The following is a 22,529-nucleotide window of genomic DNA, read 5'->3' as shown; positions in this document are numbered from 1 at the left end:
GGAGAAGCCACAAGACAGAGCATCTGCACTTGCTGTTGTGCCATTTCCCTTGTAAGACAGCCCTGGCCACCGTCAGACAAGACCAGACTCTTTAATCCCTCTGTGGTGCCATCCCTTTAATGCTGAACTACCCACTAACAAGAAATTTTGGGGGGGGTTCCTCTGTATTCCCACCCCCCAAATGCCCTCTCTGCTTGCAGAAAGCTCTTGTGAACCTTACATTTTCTTCAAGCTCACGGTATGCTTCGGCCACCTCTTTCCCGTCTCCCAGGCTGGGAAGCTGCCCTGCGGAGGGGGCACAGCCGCCGTTGCACTGGCTCTTTCCATGCAACGACTCACACACCGCTTTCTCCGTGGCGTTTATGGCTCTCAGTACTTTGGCGGTGATTTCGCTCAAAGCCTGAGCCGATGACCTCTGCAAACGCCCAGCACAGCCAAAGCGGAGGGTGAGAGGGGGAAAAAAATAAGGATGTTATTTTAACGTGGTGTACAAAACAATGCAAGTCAGGGGTGAAAGGGGCATCAGACCTTCAGGAGCTGGAGAAAGATGGAGAAGCGGTAATTAAAGCGCTTACGCTGTTCCTGAAGGGCTCTCCACCGGAGATGAATGCGTGGCTAAAGCAGAGCTTTGATCTCAGCCCATGCTTTCTGGAGGATGGCTGTGACAAAAGAAGTCATCTCAAAAGGCTTGGAAAAGAGGTTATCAAGGGATGTGTTTCTTGCTGGAAGTGGTGCCACTGGAGCTGTCTGACAGCAGCAGCACCTGGCCACCTGAAGGCCACTCAGTTACTCAGCAGTTAAGGTCTAATTGCAGCATATTGCTTTACACTTCAGCAGGCCTAAGCACGGATGCAAATAACTCCTTAAGTTTGTGGCAAAAAAAGATAAAAAATCCAACCCATAAAATTATTGTATTGTCACACTGCCAGAACTTGGGACTAATGTCCCCTTCCCACCCCAAGGAGCACTGATGGCTCCTTTCACAGCACTGAGTGCTGCCTTTCACTTGATAAGGCACTAAGCACTAAGCACATGCAAAAATAGATTGAAGAAACTCATCGTCTCTCTCTCAACTGATAATTCCCCAGAAACCAAGGAGATGGGGGTGATATATGTACTGGCGACAAACAGTTGTGTTTACAACTGCATGTATTTCCAGGCAAGCCATCCTGCAGAGAATCAGCTAACTCAGTCCAGCTGATATTTTTATCATTTTATGGTGCCTTCATGGTACAGCAGAGTTCTTGCACGTTTTCCATTAAGGGTGTGGGCTTTTATTGCCATGTTCCCTAGTTAGAAGACTTCCTCCTGTCTGGAGAGGAGACTTACATGAAAACAAACTCAGAATCATGCTTACTCCAATTCTGGATCTGATCTAAGTATGAGGAAAGTTGCTGTTAAAAAAGCCACACTGACACAGCCTTTAACCAATGGTGGTCCATCTACACATCACTGCAGGCATTTCTAACTCAATACTGCAAGAAGGTATTTGACACTTTGAGTGTTAGCGCAATGCAAAAAGCTAAATTTTTCTTCACTTCTCAGATTCAGTTTTGCTTGGGTTTGGTTTTGAGTTGTTGCAACCCAGCTGGTTTTGCTTAGGAGCTGTCGTACGGCTCCTGTGTTAGCTGCCTGCAATACCCCACTGAAAAACAAAAACTATGCTTATATTCTCCCTGCTTCATACCTGGGTTTTGGTCAAAGAAAGTATCAAATCTAGAGAATCCAGGCTTCATTTTACGAGAATCAAGATGCTTACACTGATACCCTGCTAACATCTCCTTGTTCCTCAGTGCAGGTCAGGGTTTGAGCCTGTCTGCTGCAGATCAGACACAGGAATTAAGTTACCTTGGCTTGGTGAGACTTATCCACTGTGCTGCAATTAGCTGGAAATGGTTACAAAGAAGATGCACATCATTCAGCCCATGAGTAGTAGTTAAGTCTGTCTGCAGCGATCATACAAAAGCAGCTTTTAGGAAACAGGAGGCAGTAAAGGAGGCTCTTGGTAAGGATGCAGCACACCGCTGATCGAATGGCAGTAAGAGCACAGCAAATGGTACCCAAAAACACGGGGGAAGCTGTCCTGGGAACACTTGCTTGCTCTAATCCTGAAATTTCACATAGAGCTGTGCAGGGACTCATACCTGAGACAGACTCACTGAAGGCACCACGCAGACTCACTAAATGTGTACATGCAGCCACACTGTCCAAGCCCAGCAGCAGCCAGGTTTTGTCTTGTGAGGCTGAGGAGCAAAAGAACATTAAGGACAGGCTTCGTGGCACCATGAAAGTCTCCACAGCCTTGGCTGAAAGGAGCTTTGGCAAGAGAGGAGAGGGGCAGCACAACCCCCGCTCGCTCCCTTCATGCTCACCAGATGCAGATGTGTCAGAGCAAACGCACGTGTACCCCATGCATTGCCAAGGCAGAAGGAAGGAGATGAACAAATAAGCCATTAGAGATCCAACAAGGAATGCTGATCTCTCCATTTTGTGCTAATGGACTGTCTCAGGAGGCTACACGCAACTGGAGACATGCAAGTTTTCCCTTTCTTTGGTGCGTGTCTGAGTCAGCTGGGCTGTCATCGGCTGCTCGTCCCTGGTGCTGTCACCCAGCCCGACCACCTGTCAGGTGAGGTGAGGGGGAAGCGGTCCAGTGCCTCTGTCTGCTCTCGCTTTCCAGCCAGGGAAGTGACTCCCCTGCAAGGCTGCACACGAATGAATGCCTTTCCATCCTTGCCGTGGGGATACATGGGGGAAAAGTAGATCTCCAAAATGCACCCAGCAGGCAGGGGGATAAATCAGAGCTGTGCTGGGCCATGGGGGTGAGGGACCCTCTGGGGTGATGGGAACAGGGCTGTATAGATGCTGTGAACCCTCCTCCTCTCCCTGACACACGTCCCCATGGATGACCCACCACTGAGTAGGGGACAGGAGCCAGCACAGTGCTGTAAGTACAGGAGGTGCTGAACTAGCAGAGTGAAAGCAGGACTAGGGATTTTGGGAGTCCCTTGCCTAGCACAGGAGCACTGACAGGTCTGGAAGAAACATTTCAGGCTGTAGCAGGTGCCTGATAAAGGCTGCCAGTACTAAATCGTCACTGAGCTCTTGTCCTACCCCAGGATTCTATTCTCCATAATGACATCCAGATCCTGAGACAAGTCCTCTAAGCAGATGTGGAGGTTGTGTACTGCTCCATGGCAGGCAGTAGCCTGCAAGGCCTCTAAGAGACTCTGGTTTTGACTCCAGAATGAGACTGGGAGAGCCTACAAGGACAGAGGTCCAGATCCAACATCCTGGGACTTCCCTATCCCTTGACACCCCATTTAAGCAGGTAACCAAGCCAGACAGCCCTGGGAGGCATCGAGGTGGAGGTGTGGGACAGAACAAGAGATGCATTACCATGATGTAAGCTATAAGCCACTGAGAGCAGAAGGAACTGCAGGTGGAGCTGAGAACAGTGTGGGTGGGAGGACACAGATTACCTTTCGAGCATCTCTGGCCATGTCATCACCGGAGCAACCAATCTCTGGTTTCTTTGCTCTCTTTTCTTCATGCTCCTCTTCTTCAGAAGAGACTTCTTTGTCACTGATATTGCTGGCTAACTCCTCCAGCTTCCTCTTCAACTCCTCCTCCTCAGCATCAGGATCAAGTTGGGACTCTGGGGCTGGAGACTGAAAGAGCAGAAGGAGGGAGTGGTGTAAGAGTCCCCTGTGGTGGACAAGTCCAGACACACTAACCAAGACTGGCCAGTGGAGGACCTTGAGGAGTGCTCCACAGATGGACTTCACCAAAGGGACTTTGAGACCCCCTCTCCACACCCATTTTCACAAGGGGTGGTCAGACCTCCAGGGGAAGTAGCAGAGCCCAGTGAACTGCACTCCAGCTTCATGCTGAGGAATACAAACTCTTGATCTAAAGAATCTCCCATCCATTTTCCCCACACGCAGAACTTTTTTTTTTCCCTGTGGGAAATTGCCTTTCCCCCCTCCTTAAAAAGGTGTGCATGGTGGATTTGGGGCCAAAAATCACCGCATTTTCATTAAGAACCACTGTGGCTCAGAGAGCAGAGATCGTAGCAACCCAAAGACACAGTACACCAAGGTAAGGGAAGCAGCCACATGAACTACCGCTCCCCATGGTAGCTTTGGCAGTGTCTAGGTAATCTTCCTTGTGATGAGAAAACATGCAGCAAATTTTCCTGTAGGAAAGATAGCATATTTCTACCTGGCCCTGTTATTAGGTACAATTCGTGTTACCTTGAGAAGCATCCTTTAAACTCCCAGGCACTGGAAGGGATCCCCAGAAGTTACTGAACTCACTGTCCCTTGTGTTAAGAAGGGAATACAATTATTTGTGTCAGACCTGATGAGTTTTTGTCTAAGTTGTTCTTCACAACCTTGAACAATGGCATCTGCACAGGCAATCTTTCTCCCAGGCAACCTATTCCTGGGCTCTGCTATCCTTTCTGCTAGAAAGCTTTGCTTAATAGTTAACCTCAGCCTGTCCTGCAGCAGTTTAGACCCATTGCCTCTACTCTGATCCGCCCTAACCATAGCAATAAAGCATGGGAACCTGCAAACGTGCACATCTCCTACTCCCTTGGTGAGATTTACTGACAGAAACACTGAATGATTACAAACATGGCCATCCCCATTACAAATTTTAGAAAAAAAGAAGAAATTGCATTGTTTCATCTATGCCTAAGGGACTTCTCTGTAATTATCACTGCCCATTCTACCAAGCCGTCAGCTGCCAGAGCAGCTCATGTTGATGGGTTCACACGAAGGAAAAGAAGGGTACCTAGTCTAAAATTAGAAACCCCAAATCAATGTTAAGTGACCTAAGTATTCACAGATTCTACATTGCTGTCCAGCTCTAACTTAATTTAGCTGTTTTCTTTCAAGCTTGATGGCATGGTAAGACAAGGGCAGCTCAGAAGAGAGACAGAAATCCCTCTTGACTCAAATCTCATATTCACAATAACCAGGTGATTTCCCCATAGGTACTAATTGATTGTCCCATGATTTCAAATGAGCCGTCACAGTTCTGCAGATGTACCAACACCCACTTAAAAATACTCTTGAAATTAGCCTTTCATAGAATATTAAATTGGAATGCAATATTCCTTGTGCAGAAGGGGCAAGGAAGGTACTAGCTTGCACAGGGGCCCACATGCATGGGTGAAACTCGTTTCTGTTTCTGTCCTGCTAAGCAATGTTTTCCAAAGCACTCCATCACCTGAAACTAGAGAAGAGCCTCCGAGGCCAAAACAGAGGATTAAAATCTAACAACCCGAGTAATTTTGTGTGTTTGGCTATGTCTCCCTGCAATGCTGGCTGTTTCATAGCAGCCCCTCCAATGACAAAGGGAAGGGATCAGCACAGCCCATGCTCTCTCCCTGCAGAGAGGGTGCCCGGCTTTGCCTGGTTACCTCATCAGAGCGCACCAGGCAATTGCAGACATGCGTTTGCTGAGCTCATGAATCTAGAGAAAAGGAGAAAGAAAGAGAAAAGGAGTAGAGAACAGACCAGCCACCGCTGCCAGGGCAGTGAGAAAACAGTGCAACCATCAGAAGAAAGCAAGCAGCAAGGCACTGCCACCATGGGCTGGGTTAAAAGACATCAAAAAATAATGTCTTAAAAAAATGACCTTGGATACCCTGAAGAGCTCCAGGAGGTGCACGGCCACTCTTTGAATCTGGAAAACTCAAAGCGATGATGAGTACCCAGTACAGCGCAATTCCCACCAAAGCAGCATTGGTAGCTTTGATGCAGTGAACATAAAACCACATCACTGGACCCGTTGTGTCCCTTGTCCAGACAAAAGCATCAAGCTGTAACAAAGCCATCTATCTTGCCATCATTCACATGCTGTCCCAAATTCAAGTCAACAGCACTATTCTCTTGCTACTAACATGTTTTGCAAGCAGGTACTGCCCCATCGCCCCCCTGCTAATATGGCACTGGAAAGGAAGAAGGAAGAAAGTAAGAATTTCCCATGAAAAATTCCAGATAGAAAAACTAAGATTGAGTCTTTTCCACAACACACTTTGAAATTTTCTGACTTCTCCATGCACTGATTTACCAAGATGTTTGCCCCTCCTTTCTCCCTTACTTCCAACTGAAAAAGGGAAGGGAAGGGAAGGGAAGGGAAGGGAAGGGAAGGGAAGGGAAGGGAAGGGAAGGGAAAATCAAAGAGAAGTTGCTTTCTGTGCTCAAGAGCCATGACAAACTTTTGTGGTTAAATCACTGAAAACATAAAAGGAAGTTTGGTTTTTTTTCCCTTTTAGAGATTGACGTTTTACTTTCTTAAAAAATGAAAAAGTCTTTCTCCTTTGATCCAAACAAATAAAACACAAATGATGAGAAATATTGCCCCATTTTATACAGATAAAACACTATCTCTCACATCACTCCTGTTCTGAGTGGCTGCCTCCCATTCAAAGGGGAATGAGCAGCAAATGCAGTAAGTAAATGCACTAACAGAGATGTGAGGGCTTGGCTTTGTTTTTCTAACATTTCCATCCTCTCACTTAGTTTTTGTGCTTCCTGGTGTTTAATTAATTAGATCCTCACAACAGCTTGGAGAGATTGCATCTGCTTAAGGGAAGATGAATATAAAAACCTGACACTCGGGAGCACAGAGCACTGTAATTACCATCCAGAACTGAATGCATCTTTAAGCAGCATTAAACCCACAGGCAGGAAGCAATCCAACCCATCTCTAAGTGGTTTCTCAGTACTGTTTAAGGTCTGACTCTTGCATCGCTCCTGGTGACAATGAGAAGTCTGTGATGGGCCATCAGCTTCAGAGGAAGAGATGGTGACGAACTGAGCACTCTGCACCACTGTACCACTATAACACAGGTTCAGAGAGGTCGGACCATAATGTGCAGTTTGCTGTTGACGGGCTACAAGGACAGGAGGTGAAGACCTTGCTTTCGTTCTTCTTCCCAAGCAAGGCTGGTTTTAATGCGTAGTGGTCACCCCACGAGGGTGCATCCTCATCAGGGGCTGGACTGCTCTGTGCTGCTCTCCACTGCTCTCCACAAGACAAAGGCTAGCAAATACTGCTCTGTATTAAAACATTTAAAGCAAAGAAACTTAAAACACAGCCCATAAGGAGGACATCAGTTAGGGCAAACTGTCACTTGTTCCTGGGGAGGTAAGACAGGTTGCTCTAGCAGAGTTGCTGCCTCCAGCCTCTCAAATACCCAAGACCTCCAACAGAAGCTTTATGTAGAGAAGAGGAACCAGATGGCATTAAAGCTTCAGGAATCCAGAACCACTGAGCTCCCTTGAGGTACAGCAGAACGGCTTTTGGGGAGAAACTTAGTAAATTGGTGCTATTCCCTGTGGCTTTATCCTGTTCCTACCTTACTTCTAAATACCTAAAGGCCAAGACCTGCACAGTTACCAGTTTAGGGCTTCTTTTCATATCTCATCAGGTTTAAGAGCTTTTTTTAAAAGTTTTTTTTTTTTTTTTCTCTAAATTTTGTTCTAGCACCTTCAGCTCCTGGAGTCACAGGGCTAGGGAACAGCCTCTGATTTTGTTACTGGAAAAGTTAAGTTTCTTATGTTTGGGACTAAACAGTGTATTCTCTCCAGAATTACACCAAAAGCAATTTTCAGATCAAACATATTTTGACAAACTTGCACCTAAGGCAGTTTTAGGAAACAGGGTTTTCATCTGTGGTGTCAAAGTGGTGCGGGGCAAAAAGCTGAGCTCTCCACCTCCTAAAACCTTCAGATGCTAACAAGGTGTCTACCAGGAAAACCTTGCTTTAGAAGCCAGGCTCTGGGATTCAAAACAGGGTTAGCAAACATGCTTCTGGACCTTACACCCCACAGGCCAACATCTCGAATTGCCAAAGGGCACAGCCTCTGAGAAGTGCAGTGCCAGGGTGACCAGTCATACTCAGACATCTTTGCTGTGCCCTGGGATGTTCCATGAGGGGCTGAGATACCCCAGAAGCCCTGATGATGTCCACATCACATACCCTGGAAGCGCCTGTAAGCAGCTCAAGAGCCACCGCTTTGCTGCTCAGGACAATACAGTCTGCTGCTCGCGGTCCCAAATCCCTTGTGGCCTGTCTCTGCCCTCCTGCCAGCCTCAGCCTCTTCATCTCCTCCAACCTCAGGACAAGAGGATGGACAACAGCCTGTTCTGAAACTCTTCCAGCTCTGTGAATACAACAGAGTTGGCTAGCACTGAAGTCTGTCCAGAGGAGGACCATGAGGATAATCTGAGGGCTGGAGCCCCTCTCCTATGAGGAGAGGCTGAGACAGTTGGGGCTGTTCAGCCTGGAGAAGAGAAGGCTCCAGGGAGATAGGATTGCGGCCTTCCAATACCTAAAGGGGGCCTACAGGAGAGCTGGGGAAGGGCTTTTTACTAGGTCACATAGTGACAGGACGAGGGGGAATGGCTATAAACTGGAAGAGGGCAGGTTTAGATTAAACATGGGGAAGAGGTTTTTCACTCTGAGGGTGGTAAGGCACTGGAACAGGTTGCCCAGAGAGGCTGGTGAGGCCCTATCCCTGGAGGCATTTAAGGCCAGGCTGGACGGGGCCTTGGGCAACCTGGTCTAGTGGGAGGTGGCCCTGTCTATGGCAGGGGGGGTGGAACTCAATGATCTTCAAGGGCCCTTCCAACATAAACCATTCTATGATTCTATGATTCTTGCCTTCTACCTTCTTTGGACTTGTACCTGGCCTCTCCTTGGCCAATAGCGACAATGATGCATGCGTGCATCATTCTGAAGTTAATGGTCCAGCAGAGAGCAGGGTCTCTTCCTGCTGGTTGAGGAAAAGGCTCTGCAGGAGGGTGGTTGCTAGCTGTAAACCCATCAGCAGCACAAAGGGCAGGAAGGATGAAGAGCTATTTAAGCTAATGAATGATGTTGGCATAAGAGCAAATGGGGTTAAATTGGGAGTAAGAATATGTCTTGTAACCATTAGAGTGACAAGGCTCCACAGCAGCCTTCATACTGGTGTGACAGAGCAAACCACAAGGCATGCTGGACTGCCCTGAAGCGAGAGCTTGCCTGGCTGACGAAGGAAGTCATCTGAAGCATTGGTAGGAATTTGGCTCCATTTCCGCACTGCAAAGCACAGTGCACATTTCATGCCTAACGTACCGTGGCCTCATTAAGGATAACCAGTCCAGGGTTCTTCCATTTACCACTGACTGAAAAAGGAATGGCATTTACTAATTAAAACGTGCTGAGAGATGTAAATGGCAAAGGAAAGGTTTCCCTACACAGGCACATGAAGCATGGTGCTGAGGGATGGTTGTGGTTACAAATCCCCTCAACAATTACCCACAGGGGTCCAGGAGGTGCAGAATTACCAGCTGTGAGCAGAAACAAGCAGCGGGCTCTCCCTTTGTGTCTGTGTGGTCAAACATCACCAAGCATTTTGCAGCTTGAGAGGTCTGATGGATGCTTTTTACCATTCCCACCACCCACCATTTGCAAAGGTGGCATGAGGAACGTCAGGTCCTTGCTTGACAATTAAAACACAAGCTTGCAGCCTTTTTGACACCCTTCACTAGACCGTTCCCCCTATTAACACCATTCAGGAGAGATACATGTCAGGTCGCCTCGACCCAGTCCTACCAGGGCAAGAACACTACATACTACAAAGGAAGAAAAGGATCTTGATGCTTGTTAAATATCCCTCTCCAAACCTTGGTCTGATCATAAATCAATGGTGCATTCAATTGAAGAAAGCCTTTTTGGGGACACAGAAAACCATAGGTAACTTGCAGATTAATAAGGACAGGCTGGAATTAACAGCAGTTAAGGCAGGCTTGTTACTGCGACAGCAGCATGGGCAGAGTAAAGCACCAGCACCTGATTTTCTCTTTGCCAGAGGTGTTAAGGTGGAAGGGCTGGAAGGAGGAACTGTGAGAAGGAGCACAGGGCTACAGAGTACTTCTGCATTATCCTAACAATGCAGAGAAAAGTCTGTTCTTCCTCACCTTAATGAATGGAGGAGCCTTGAATGCACCTTCCCAGGTCTCAGCCCTGCTCTCAATTCACAACCACCTTGGCAGGTCCCTCACAACACGGAGGGCAGGACATGCCCTGGGCATTCATCTTGTTGGTGCCGTACAACTGTGATGTGACATCTAGATAAGCCAGCTCCTATGTCATCCCACAGGCCCTCTTTATTGCTCTGGCAATGTAAAATGGCTACACCCCCAGCTTCTTCAGTTCCTGAGCTGAAGAGGAAGAGGGATCTTGAGTCTACAGAGATCTGGGATCCACTCTGCTCACTCTTGGACCCGTACATGGGAAGTATAGGCTCCAAACCACCCCTGCACAGAAGGGGCAATGGTTGTGTGGATACCTAGAGCACACCAGCTTTTCTGCTCGTGCTCCACATCAATCCTGGCTGGGAGACTGATTGCTGTGGTTGCACTCCTGTTGGCCATCACTGCTTTTCTTCTGCTCTCAACCAGGTGGCACCATCCTGCACCTCACAGATAACAAGCACCACTTATGGCAAGAGAAGCTTGGCTGCAGACTTGGTCTCAAAAGAAGTTTAATAGCTGTTTGGTACCTGATTCCCAGAGTGACTGACGTTATCCTGGGAGGAGGCTCTGCTCCGGCGTTTCGTGTGATGGGGCGGGTAGGTGGGGAACTGGGCTCCCTTCAAGTCCTCATCAGAGGTATCCATATCTGCAGAGTACCGGGACTGGGACTGCTCATTCCTGGAGCTGCCTTTGGAGAGAGAAGGCTTCAACACAAAGGCACAAGAGATTCACACCCTTGAGTTCCTTCCCAGACATCAGTCCCATCCTTAAGACAAGCAAATAATGAGACACTTATTCAAATCACACTTTCTATCCTTTTGTGGGAGATGCTTCTGCAAGAGAGACTGAGGTTAAGGGTGGCTACTCTGGGTCAGGCTGCAGCTCCATCCACTGTTGCTGCAACAGCAGCTAGCTCAGCAGGGTCCTGCACAGCACTGCTGAGATAAGGGTGGGCACAAGGAGCATTGTCCTTGCTCTTGCATGCTGCGAACAGCCGGGCCACTCACCCAAAACTGCTATTGCCTTCCCAATTTTATTGGAGCCCAGGTTTAGACACTACCCTTCATGCATTATCCAGGTGCTGGAAGATGTTTAACTCAGGCTAGAGAGGTACCAGTCTAGGATGGAACATTTAAAAGAGCAGAAATTCTCCTTTTTAAAGGAGAGTTTCAAATGAGACAAAAACAATGAAAGAAAATGGAATTAACGCACCAGAGGAGCCTGCTGCTGTGTCACCCCAGAAGGGCTCAGAGTGGGAATTTAAGCAGTGCACAGTAAGGTTTACCCAACGTTTCTGAGTGCCCTGAAAATGCAGCCAAGAAGTTGGGGACTCAGAAGGATATATTCTACAGCTGCATGTGCACAAGCCACTATCCAACCCTCCTGGCTTTGCTATCACAGAAGGAAAACCAGAAGCAGTAAAAGGCAAATCCTACACCTCATTTGCTAGGGTATTTATAGACTCACAAAACCACAGATCCTGTAGCCTGCTGGTACCCCTGCCCAGCTATAAGGATGCTACTAAGCAATTCCCAGTGCTTGCCTCCAGTTTTTGTCCAGTCTTACTCCAGTTCAAGTCCCTTTAAAACTGCAAGCTTTCTGAACCCACACCATCTTTTGGCAAGGAGTTCAACTCATCTGTCACTGCCTGCAGGAGGAAACACATCACGTTGTTTCTAGTAGTGTCATTTGATTGTATCTAGTTTCTACCCTGGACAAGACCTCCAGATATGAAAGGGATGGACACATTATGAAAAACCCCTCTGGCTTTGAGAAATTAGTTTGTTGGGAACAAGACCAGCCCATTACAAACAAGTAACTTCAGCTGATTCCTTCATGAGAAAAAAAAATCACTTTTGCTGATGGATATTTTGTCTTGACACCCAAGATTTTTAGTGGCTTTGAGGTTGTTCAGAAAATCAAAGACGTTTTCATATTGGTCAAAGTCTTGCAGCCACTTTTCCCCAAGATACAAGAGGAACCTGGCCAGAGATACCTACCAGGTTTTGCATTTCTTTCCAGGCTCCTTCTCCGTGAATTGACGGTGAGCCGAACCTCTGTGCTGAAGTGCTGCTCCGGAGGGCTCACACCTGGTCGCTGTTCCTGCAAGATGTGGTGGAAGACCAGATCTGCCTCTGTGATCCTGGACTCCGTCTGGGAGGCATCTTCAGCTGAGTTGGGGAAATCTGGGAAGGACTGAGAGATAAGGATTGCTGCTGAGCAGTTGCCCACAAGGTCTCCCTGCCTCTCCTGATCTTCGCTAACAGCTCCTAGCTTTATCCTCCAATACACGTGTGGATTGACCTTTTGTAATGCCAGTTTCTAATAATCCGTTTTAAAGGCTTATTTATTTTGCTCATGAACCCTGGGCAATACTTCTCATCACTGCCAGGGGGCACTGTGAATTTTTACATGAACTAGGCACAAAGTCCCTTCAGCTAGGCTGCATAAAGCTCTAGTCTTTTAAAACACCATACCCTTTCGCTTATTCAAACAGTAGCCACCTTCTGCCCCTCAAATAATCTGCAACTGATAAATCTAATTCAGATGATCTTGACAGAGGCCAGCCCTCCCTAGACTCCCCTCAAATTCTCCTGCATGATGACTGGCTTAGATATAGAAAGAACGAATCTGCTTGGGTGCGCCCAAAATTCTTATCAATTTGTATATAATGATGTGATTTTTTTTTTGTTTGTTGGTTTGTTTGTTTGGGTTTTTTTTAAAGCCTTTGCTACACATCTTGGGCCCCCTAGTTCTACCCGGGGCTACAGTTTAAAGTTTAAAGCTGCTTAATATTTTAAAGTAAAATTTCAACAGGAAAGACAAACGGAAGCAGCCCAAAAAGCTTCATCTGAAGCAAGTCAGGCTGGAAGACCTTTTGCCACATCCAGGGTGGATGTTGCTCCCTAGAGCTGGAAGCTGGGGATGGCTGACCCCAAGTCCTTGCAGGGATCACGAGCAGCAGCTCACTGCAGTGGCTGGTGCTAGAGCTGCCTGGGGATTCTGTTCCTGGTCAGGAGATCGGGACACTATGACGTATATAGTCTCCTATACAGAAATAACCAGTGTTCATGCAGTTTTTGTTCCCCCTGTGTTCTCCCCTCTGACTGATGGGGACCTGCACCCCTCAGGTGCCATCCTTGCAGTCATGCTGGCTCTGCAGGATTCATCTTCTCAATCTCAGAAGGGTAGTGTGTCCCTGACCAATTACATCCCCAGTGCCACCACAAGGCAAAACTATCTCCAATCTGGATGGGATGATGGGAGAGGAGTCTGGTTTCATTTTGTCACTTGAGTACCGAACCTCCAAATTCTCACTGGAAATTAGGGTGTCCCCAGAGCCTTGGGGCAACATAAGAAAACTGTTGCCTGCAGAGAGCCTCTTGCTATCTCATTTCACCACTCATCCTCACTTCAGTCCTACTGACTCACCCCAAGGCAAAGGACTTGAAATGGGAGGAGAGATAGCAAGCGGGGTTATGGGGGTTGAGGATCAGCACCATCATGTCTCAACACCAGCCGAAGGTAGCAGAGTTAGCAAGGAGGAAGAGGAGAGGAAAGGAACCCCCCAGCACTCTTCCAGTACCTGGAAAGCATCCGGGCTGCTGGCTGCTGGAGAGAGCTGCACAGACTGGCGGCGAGACTGAGCAGAGTACTCCGAGTCCAGTTCAAAATCAAAGGGATGGACAGACAGCAGGCGCTTTGTCTTGCGCATCTTAGCGTAGGAAGTGCAAGAAAGGAAAATTCACCATAAAACACAGTTGACCTTGAAGAAAGGGGGAGGGAGGGCCCTTGTCTCCTTCGTTTGCCTGAGCCTGCACAGCCTAAAGCAAGGCTCCTGCTTTTTGCAGAGAAAATTTGCGTCCAACGTTGTCCTGCTTGCAGGGAGCCAGGTATATAGGACAGTGTGTGCTTATGCTGGGGTCAAGGAACAGTGGGTTCCTGATTTCCACAGTCTCTGGATCAGGACTGTGGCCATGAGCAGACAGTGAGAAGCTCTCTCCTGGTTTATAAAGGCACTATGGGAAAGCCGAGCCAGGTTACAGCTCAGAGGGAGATCCAGAAGATGCTTTTGAGTCCTGAGGCATCTCCCCATCTTCAGAGAAGGGATGCTGTGGGCAGATCTCACTGGATATTTGGGAGGTCATCATCTGCCTTGGGGCAGGAGCAGCTTGGACAAGCCTCTAAGACTTCAAAAGCAGACCATAATGAATAACCAAGTGTGTGAAATGCAGCACACACCTGTAGCTGCAGCCTGAGATGGTATGTGTGTAACAGCATGTATGTAACCATATCAAGCATTTCAAACACATCGTCAGATTTCACAGATGCTTCAAGGACAAATACACTTCCTATCAGGCTTCTTAGTTTGCATTTCAATGTATACACATAGTCCCAGAAAAAAAAAAAACAACCAGGAGATAAATCAATGAACCCAGCTGTGCTTTGCTACTCTACCACATATCTATTCTTCTAGTAAAAAAAACAGGTGGGTTCTCATTACATGGGTAGGAGCTGGGACTTTTACGTTAATTAGGGACTTTTGTACTGTCAGGAGCGGGTCTTTTTTTCCAGAGGGCAAGTATGTGTGATTTTACTGGTTTGGTTGTTTCTATGTGAACTGGGAGAAGGACTCATCTCCGAGAAGGAAAACAGAGAGAAAGGCCCCCTTTTGAATGTGGCACAGAAAGCCACCACCACCACCACCACCACCACCACCCAAGGCAGGCCAGCAGCAGCTGAGGGCACAGAGTGAGGCAGGAGGGAACCCAGAACAAAATGCTTACTCTGCTGAAGCACTCTGCTTCAGCTCCACGAAGGACATCATCTTCATCATCGCTGTCGTCCCCAATACCACCACTAGTGAGGAGCTGGCATTCACCTAGAGGGGAGACAACGGCATGCTGTGTATGGGAAGCTCCTGCACCCCATTCTTGGGGGAGGTAAGTCCCCACCATGGTGGTCACACCAGTACACCTGTAGGTGAGGCCATGCTTCTTATATGGGGTGAAAAGCTACAGATTAGAAATGTCTTCCACTTTCTTTCCTTTTTTTTTTAAAAAATTTTTTTTTTTTTTTTTTTTTTGCACACTACACTGTGGCCAGTAGGTTGCACAAGTAAAGAGAAGGGACAAAGGATGGGAAATGGACAGTAACATCTTAAGGTAACCCAGTCCTGCAGTTGACACACAGTGAACACAGTCTAAGGTCTGCAGGGTAGAAGCTTTTTGGGGTACGGTTCCTAGGCAGCACTGCAGACACCCACTCTTAGCACTTGATCTTGCAAAAGCTTGGCTAGCCTCTCATTGCTTCCCCTTCCAGCTGCGCTGCACCACAGATGTAGAAGTGACCACCGCAGGAAGATGAAGGACACCTGCACCACAGAGAGCACCCCGAGGTCCACCTGGGTGACTCCAGTGTCTGAAGGCACTACAGCTCAGCCCAACACGGCTCTGCCTCTGCTTCTCAACCAGTTCCACTATCTATCAGTGACCTGTTCCTTGCTGGGTCCCCATCTCTGTGCCTAGATCCCTGACAAGCCCAGTGGTACACTGGGAACAGCACAAATGCCAGACTGAGTCCGAAGTCAAGGTAGGTAAAATGAGGTGTAGTGAATCCTTCCTGCAAGGGTTCCTAAGTAACACAACTTGAAGTCCCAAATTCAGTGGGTTCCATAAGAATATGGCCAGCTTTAAGCATATGGTGTAGGTGCATTGAGATGATGAGTACTTGCAAGCTTCAAGTTTAACATGTAACTGAGAGTCCTGTTGTATCCAAGCCTACCCTTGGAGATCCCAGGTATACTGCAGTGCAACAGATGAGCATTACAGTCCACCTCCACTGCAGTGGAGAGATGTCCTCCCTGGTGCAGCCACACCAAACCATGCTGGAGTGCCCATAGCCAGAGGGTGTGAAGAGAAAAAGACATTGGAAACCTCTCTTGAACTGCAAGCCACATTCTGCAATTCTCTTTTTTACTTACTGTTAATGTCTGGCAGGCTGTAAACTCTGTCATGAAGACCTAAATGAAAAGAAAAATAGTGGGAAAAATAAGCAAGCGCATTTTCTCCAGGTACCTCACAAAGAACAAGACTCAGAGCTGTGGTTAACTGGAGTTCTCATTCTCTAGCCATCACAAGGCACAATCATCGAAAAGGCTCTTTAGAGAGAACAAAACAGGCACTTGGAGGTGGGACTTGACTTTTAAAAGTCGAAGAGCTTATTGCCACCGCTTCCACAGTCCTGATGCAACACGCCTGGGAGTGCAGCAGCAGGGGATGGCACAGCCAACAGCAGACGGTCACACAAAATGCAATGGTCTCACGTCATTCTGCTGTACCTCCTGCAACCAGATATATATCCCAGGAGGAGATTCTTGCTTGTTCAAGGGTCAAGCCAATTCACTGGTGTTAATGAAGTAATAACAACAAAATCATGTCTTTTTGAAAAAGACATCAGAATCTCAATTTAAAGAAGCCTAAAGCACTGTTATCCTCACGCTTGGTTTGGTTTTCTCTTGGATTGTCCTTTCTGTGTGATCTGATGCATTTTCAGACTGAATGCTGCATAAATTGTCCCTCGGTCCATTGATTTTATATTCAGTGCCACTACTCTCGACGCTATTTCTGGAATTTCTGACATGAGTGGTCTGGATAAAAGAATGATTGGACCAGTTGAATCAGCTCATGGCTATGGTATTTGTGCAAACTTTTCTGTGGCTCCTCAAGATGGGAATAAAACCCACATTGATTTTCTGAGGCAACAGGCAAAGTAGTGCAGGAGCTGGATGGGTGCCAACTAGCAGCTACCCAGTAACTAATTCTCTATTAACAGCTTTCAGCATATATTTATGGACTGTTGGACCAATCTCAGAAATAATGAAGATCCATAAAATCTGAAGAACATAGCTATGATGACAGCTAACTCACTATTTTTGATACAGTTTTGTCAGTGCCAGAGCATCATCAGATTGGCTGTAAAAATCATCAGATCATGGGAAATACGAGTGCTGGCTTTATCCAGCCAGCTGGATGTTTTGGATCTGCAGGTTAAACTTGGGTTAATTTCACAACTTCTCCAGACTGCAGGACATGAGACTTTTAAAACTAAACATGAGATATTCTCAAGCCTGTAGTAAAACCTTAAACTTTAACACAGGAAAAAAAATCCACCAAGAACATCCGCTCTGCTGCTCCCAGTATGAATACACCGTTTTGAACCTCCACTTACTCCCCAAAATGTTTTGCAGTCTCGAAACCACATGGCACTCAGAGCAGCATCAATGCTGATGTTCCCCCCTTGGTGCACATCCCAACACAGTCCTGCACACCCTGTGCACAGTGGGGCAGGAGAAACCCCAGTGCTCCTCCTCACCTAGAAGTGTGGAATTCACTGCTTGCCCTGGCTGAAGCCTGCCGTAGAGAGACTGCAGCACTTTGGCACTTCCAAACCTCTTAAAACGGGATCGCACGTGTTCGTAGTACCACTCCAGGGAACCGATCTTCACGATCCTGCCCAAAGAGAGGATGCACATACATGTGAGCCAGTCCAGTCAGGTTCATGGTGACTGGACCCTCACACAGAAACCGTCTCTTAACAAAAACACAGCCTGTTTTCTAACCAGCATAATTGGTTTCGAACCAGCATAAAGGGATGCTGAGTTTGGGCGGCTCTTCTTGAGCCTCAGCCCCAAGGCTTGCCTTGCCTCTCACCCTCTGTTGCAGGAGCACTACCTGGAGAGTCGGCAGGGATCGCAGACCCAGCCTTGCTCCTTCTTGTTGTAGCGGCTGCAGTTCTTGCAGGTATAGAAGTGACAGTCCAGGCACTGGCGCTTGCTGTTCAGCAAGAATTTGAAGGGCTGGAGGCAGTGGACGCAGTGGGTTTCATTGAGGTGGGACTGATTCGTCAGAAACTCTCTCTTGCTGCTCTCCTGGTCGATCTTGCATTTCAGCTCCCTGCCGAAAACATCCCAAAACACAGAAACTTGGTTTTGTTAGCATTTCACTGCAAACTCACATGTGGCAAACCCCGGCATGCTTCCATCATTTCAGGAACAATTGAAGATGTAGAGTCCCTCAGTTTGTGGAAACAGCTGTAGGCCAAATCTAATAAATAACATATCATGAGTTAAATGAACTGAGCAAAGAAGGCGGCTCCAGATTCAGTGCAGGTTTACTGCAGATTAGTATCTGCCACTGTTAAATTTAGGATTAGATTTGGTTGTGCCAAAACCTGTCCCGTTTACTTCACAGGGCATTGAATCCCAGGAACCTCAGGGGAGTGACTCTTGAAGTCTCATCTGCATCCCAACCCAATATGATCTCTGAGCCTGAAGTCCAGCTGTAAATTAAAAGCTTTCTGGAATTCTCAGTTTTTTAAAAAAAGCAATCAGAGTAAAAAGGATTAAAAGGAGCTTTGGTCTAGTCCTTCAGTGCTAAATTCAGCAGACTTGTATTAAGGACAGTAGTGATGTGCAACGAGGCTATTCAGAGGACAGCAGCTGGAGGAAATGCTCACAATGGTCCCATGAAAATGTGGCCAACGCGAGTGCTTTCCAAGAGCACCTTCTTCTGGCAGCCCATCACTACAGGCTTCCTTTGCTATCCAGACCCAGCTGTTAGAGCATGTCCCCACACAGGAAGGTGCCTGTGCGAGGCCAAACCCCCAGTGACAGCCAGGGACAGCCAAAACACCTGCTGAGCTGGCAGGGGCCTGCTGAGCTACCCAAAGGCTTTCTGTTTGTTCCCCATGCTATGCACTACCTCAGGTATGTTTGCCTTTTGGGCTATGGCTGAGAGGCAATGTTTGACTTGTAGGTAAGGTCCTACAAGGTTGTTTTCTGTCTAGGCAGGGTTACGAAGCTGCATTTTCCAGAGCAGAAGTCAACCTGGGCCAAAAAATCTCAAGTAATCAGGTTTGGAGGCTGCTTCGGGAACACAGCGTGGATCAAAAGCTTCTGGTGATGCTCCTGGTGCCCCTCAGCTGCCAGGGAGATGGATCAACACCAGGGTGACCACAGCAGGAGCCTTGCTGATGTGGCAGCGCGGTACTGGGACATCCATGGGAGCAGTGATATGGCCGGTGGTGGGAACGACATGAATAAAAATCAAGCTAATCTCTGTTTAACTAAATCAGTTTGCACATTAGGGATCAGCTCTTGGGCGTTTTTTTTTTTTTTAGCAGGAGGCTTTTAATACCAGCTTGCTGCTAGCACACAAGGCTGCATTCGCTCTTACACTGGAACGACACAAACTTGCATTAACTGAGGATCTGGCACATGTAAAAATCAGTATAAAGACTGAACTGGGCACGTAGTTTTTATATTCATCTATTCAATCATCCTAGCAGTGTTTCTAACAACCTAGTGCAAATCTTCAGCAGTAAATTTATATGTGGCTACTAAAAACAAACCCCCAAAGAGAAAATCCTTGGGTTGGGCTCAGTGCTCCTTTTCCACTCCTGTGCTAAGGCTGTTTCCAGCAGGATCCAATCTTTCACGGGACTGCTTTTTCTGGTTCCCAGAGAGCGTTCAGATTCCTTCACGTCCCCTCCCTCGCCCAAAAGACCTGCTGAAGGAAGGACAAGTCTCAGCCAAACCAGTTTAAAACCCGCAGGAACCACACACCTCTTGTCTCCTCTTGCTGGCAGGAGCACAAGCCAGCCCTTTCCCAACTCTGCTCATGGCAAAATAAGTCAGCGGTGGTGGGATGCCAAACTGCAGGAAGTTTGGTCCAGCTGAGCTCCAGGAGAGACTCGGGGAGCCAGCCCCCCAAAATAGGATTGCTGGCAGGGATGTTTATGTAAGGAAGCAAGGAGAGCCCCCACAAAGTGGCCATTATTTAATTTCTTGGGCAAAGCATTAATTACCCTCGCATGGTTGTGCAGTTTCTGGCCAGCTGAAGCCTTTGTCCATTGTTGGCGAATAGCTTCTGCCAAAAGGAAAATGCAGAGAAGCAGCAGAAAGGGAAGAAAAAGACCAAGCTGGGGGGGAACATTTCTTCAAGGCTTGCAGGTTGAGACAAGCCCAGTGAACAGAAAAATGAATGAATAGAAAAGCAAAAGAAAATGGTCAGAGCACAGGGTGAATGGCTGCAGGGTCTCCCATAACCTCATATCATGTCCCAGCTTGTTATGGGCAGAAAATGCTCACATAGCTCCGTATCCAGCATGCAGGAGTGCGGCAGACTTTCCCAGACTGGTGGTCTGGTCTATGCCAGGTATTACAGAAATATCTGATATATGGCCTTAGCTGAGCCTGCAGAGAGAGGCAACCAAGCCTTGGTCCACGTATCATGCTCTACCCCTGAGACCTGGGCAGTGCCAGGTACCGCTGGTGTAATGCCATCCCTCCACGGGGCAGGATTAAACAAGAAAATTTTAAAAAAAAGGCATGACTGCTGGGATAGAGGGAAAGCTGCTTATGGCGACAGCAGCCAGGGTAGAAGCATCCTGAGACCTTCCCCCTGTTTTGCACCTCCCATACCATGGCACTCAATCTGGGAGCCTCCTGGGCATTACAGTGGACCCAGACAAGCCAGTCTGGCGCCAAGGTCAGGAATTCACCTCGCCCACTTCTTTGCTGCAGGGTACAGCAAAGTGGCTCCCCACCTCCTTGCTCCAGGCAGAGCTCAGATCCACCACAAGGGAGACATTCACCCTTTCCAGGGTGATAATTTTTTTAAACACCCTTGTCTGATCTCCATCCTGCCCTTCAGAGCTACCAGCAGAGGAAGGCAGTAGCTGATGATACTGAATTATCTCTGCCTCCCACACAGGCTGGTTTTTCTTAGGCAAAAAAATAATCTAGAGGTTCAAAAATATTCAACTGAGAGCTTCTCATGACTAGTGGTGTAAACTGAGAGGCTCCCACAGCCTTGCATAGAAATCCACGATGGCAAGCTTTTGGGGGATGCTTCAACAGCTCAGATGCAGATACCCCAAACGAAGAAGGATGACTCTCACCCCTCACCTTTCCCTTTAGATCTGATAGAAGAACTAATGAGCTCCTGGTCCCTGGGCATTAGTGCACCATCAACACCAGCCCTGGCTCACAAAATTCAGAACTAGGAGGGTACAAGGGCTCAGTGGGAGCGCAGCAGTGTCCAAACCATCCTGGGAGCATGCCCATCCTGTAGGGATAATAATGAGAACTTGGCCAGACCCTGAACAGGGACACTGCAGCTTCTTGAAATCAAGTTAAGAAATTATTAAGTTCAATGCTTGACGTAGTTAACGAACAAGGCCTAAAATCCCACAATTTCTCATGCTCAAAATTTAATCTAATCTGTCTGAACATTTTTTAAACAGCACTTTTGTCAAATGCCCTGTTTATAAGGACTTAGAAGATACATCCATTTGCTGCTACAGTGATTTTTAATCTGTAGCCCCCTAAAACTTTCGCAGGACAGCATGGTCCCCTGTATAACATATTTAAGGCTACTACAGCAGGTTTACTACTCCTTTCAGTTATTTTTCCAGGATCCTCCAGGAGTCTGTGGACTTCCAGCACCTGCTGAATCACTGAAACAAAAACAAGGGAGCCAAATCCCATTCTTTGCTCCAAGGTGAAGTCTCCCTGTGAGAACCACGCCAGCGTCAAGCCCCACAAAGGCATTTCCTGAGCAGGGGCCAGATATTTGTTCCCATAAACTGCCGTAGTGACACCGATCTGCATCACCACCGATGGCACGGTGCCAGTTTGCACCTTTGCAGCCCCAACGCGTCACCTTGCTGCTGATAACATAATCTATTAACCACTATGTTTGATTTTCACAGCCAGATCCTGGCTTATCCTCCTCGCCCGCAACCTCAACGCGTTGTTTTATTCCTACAACCCATATGCAGCTGGAAGTACAGGGATCTGCTGCTACAGCTTGCTTGCACCCAACCTCATGGACCAGGGAGCAGATACTCACTCCAGCCGTTCCTCCTCTTTTTTCCGCAGATCAAAGTCCCGTTGAACGACTTCCCAAACATGCTTGGCCTCCTCATCGGTGAGCTTGGAGAGGTCCAGCTTCCTTCCCATCTTGTCCCAGCAAGTCGAACGCGGTCCCGTTACTCGCTACCCCGAGCGCTCGCTCTCCCGCACCCTGGGATGCTGACGGAGGGGGAAGAGCTGAGCCCCACCTCTGTGGCTGCCCATATAAATGGGCAGAGGCAGAGCTGCGGGCAGGCCAGCCGGCTCCTGGCAGCGCCGCAGCCGGTCTGCTGGGTGAGCCTGCCCGTGGAGACGGGCGGCGAGCAGGACTGGCGCGATGCCTATCGGCTGCGAGGACTCCCCGTCACCCGGGCGGGCAGCCCTGCCTTCCCCCGGGGTCCTGCCCAGAGCTGCAGGCTGCTCCCAGACCTCGTCCGCCTGGCTGGGGTTAAAGGAGATGTTTACACTCAGTGGAGCTGCCTGCTTTATGCGGGGTGTGCGAATCAAACGAAACCTTCAAACGCCTCCCCGGGGAAGGCAGGCCACGGGGTTTGGGAGGGGGCTGAGCATCCCC

General features: G+C 48.0%; 1 protein-coding gene across 1 annotated transcript in view; it reads right to left on the bottom strand.

Moving 5' to 3' along the window:
* Nucleotides 1–22,063, bottom strand: part of MLPH (melanophilin) — a 27,362-nt gene extending 5,299 nt beyond the window's left edge. Inside the window, exons 1-10 of the mRNA XM_009887564.1 lie at nucleotides 21,954–22,063; nucleotides 17,772–17,993; nucleotides 17,413–17,549; nucleotides 16,022–16,060; nucleotides 14,826–14,920; nucleotides 13,625–13,753; nucleotides 12,039–12,234; nucleotides 10,566–10,726; nucleotides 3,483–3,671; nucleotides 221–415 (exon numbers count right to left, since the gene is read on the bottom strand). Coding sequence (XP_009885866.1) covers nucleotides 221–415; nucleotides 3,483–3,671; nucleotides 10,566–10,726; nucleotides 12,039–12,234; nucleotides 13,625–13,753; nucleotides 14,826–14,920; nucleotides 16,022–16,060; nucleotides 17,413–17,549; nucleotides 17,772–17,993; nucleotides 21,954–22,063 — 1,473 coding nt within the window. The remainder of the gene's footprint in view (nucleotides 1–220; nucleotides 416–3,482; nucleotides 3,672–10,565; nucleotides 10,727–12,038; nucleotides 12,235–13,624; nucleotides 13,754–14,825; nucleotides 14,921–16,021; nucleotides 16,061–17,412; nucleotides 17,550–17,771; nucleotides 17,994–21,953) is intronic.
* Between the last annotated feature and the right edge of the window lie 466 nt (nucleotides 22,064–22,529).

Source organism: Charadrius vociferus, unplaced genomic scaffold, assembly GCF_000708025.1.
Source record: "Charadrius vociferus isolate BGI_N301 unplaced genomic scaffold, ASM70802v2 scaffold136, whole genome shotgun sequence".
Classification (NCBI taxonomy): Eukaryota; Metazoa; Chordata; class Aves; order Charadriiformes; family Charadriidae; genus Charadrius; species Charadrius vociferus.
Note: the sequence above shows the minus strand (reverse complement) of the source record. Positions and strands in the feature narration are given on the sequence as shown.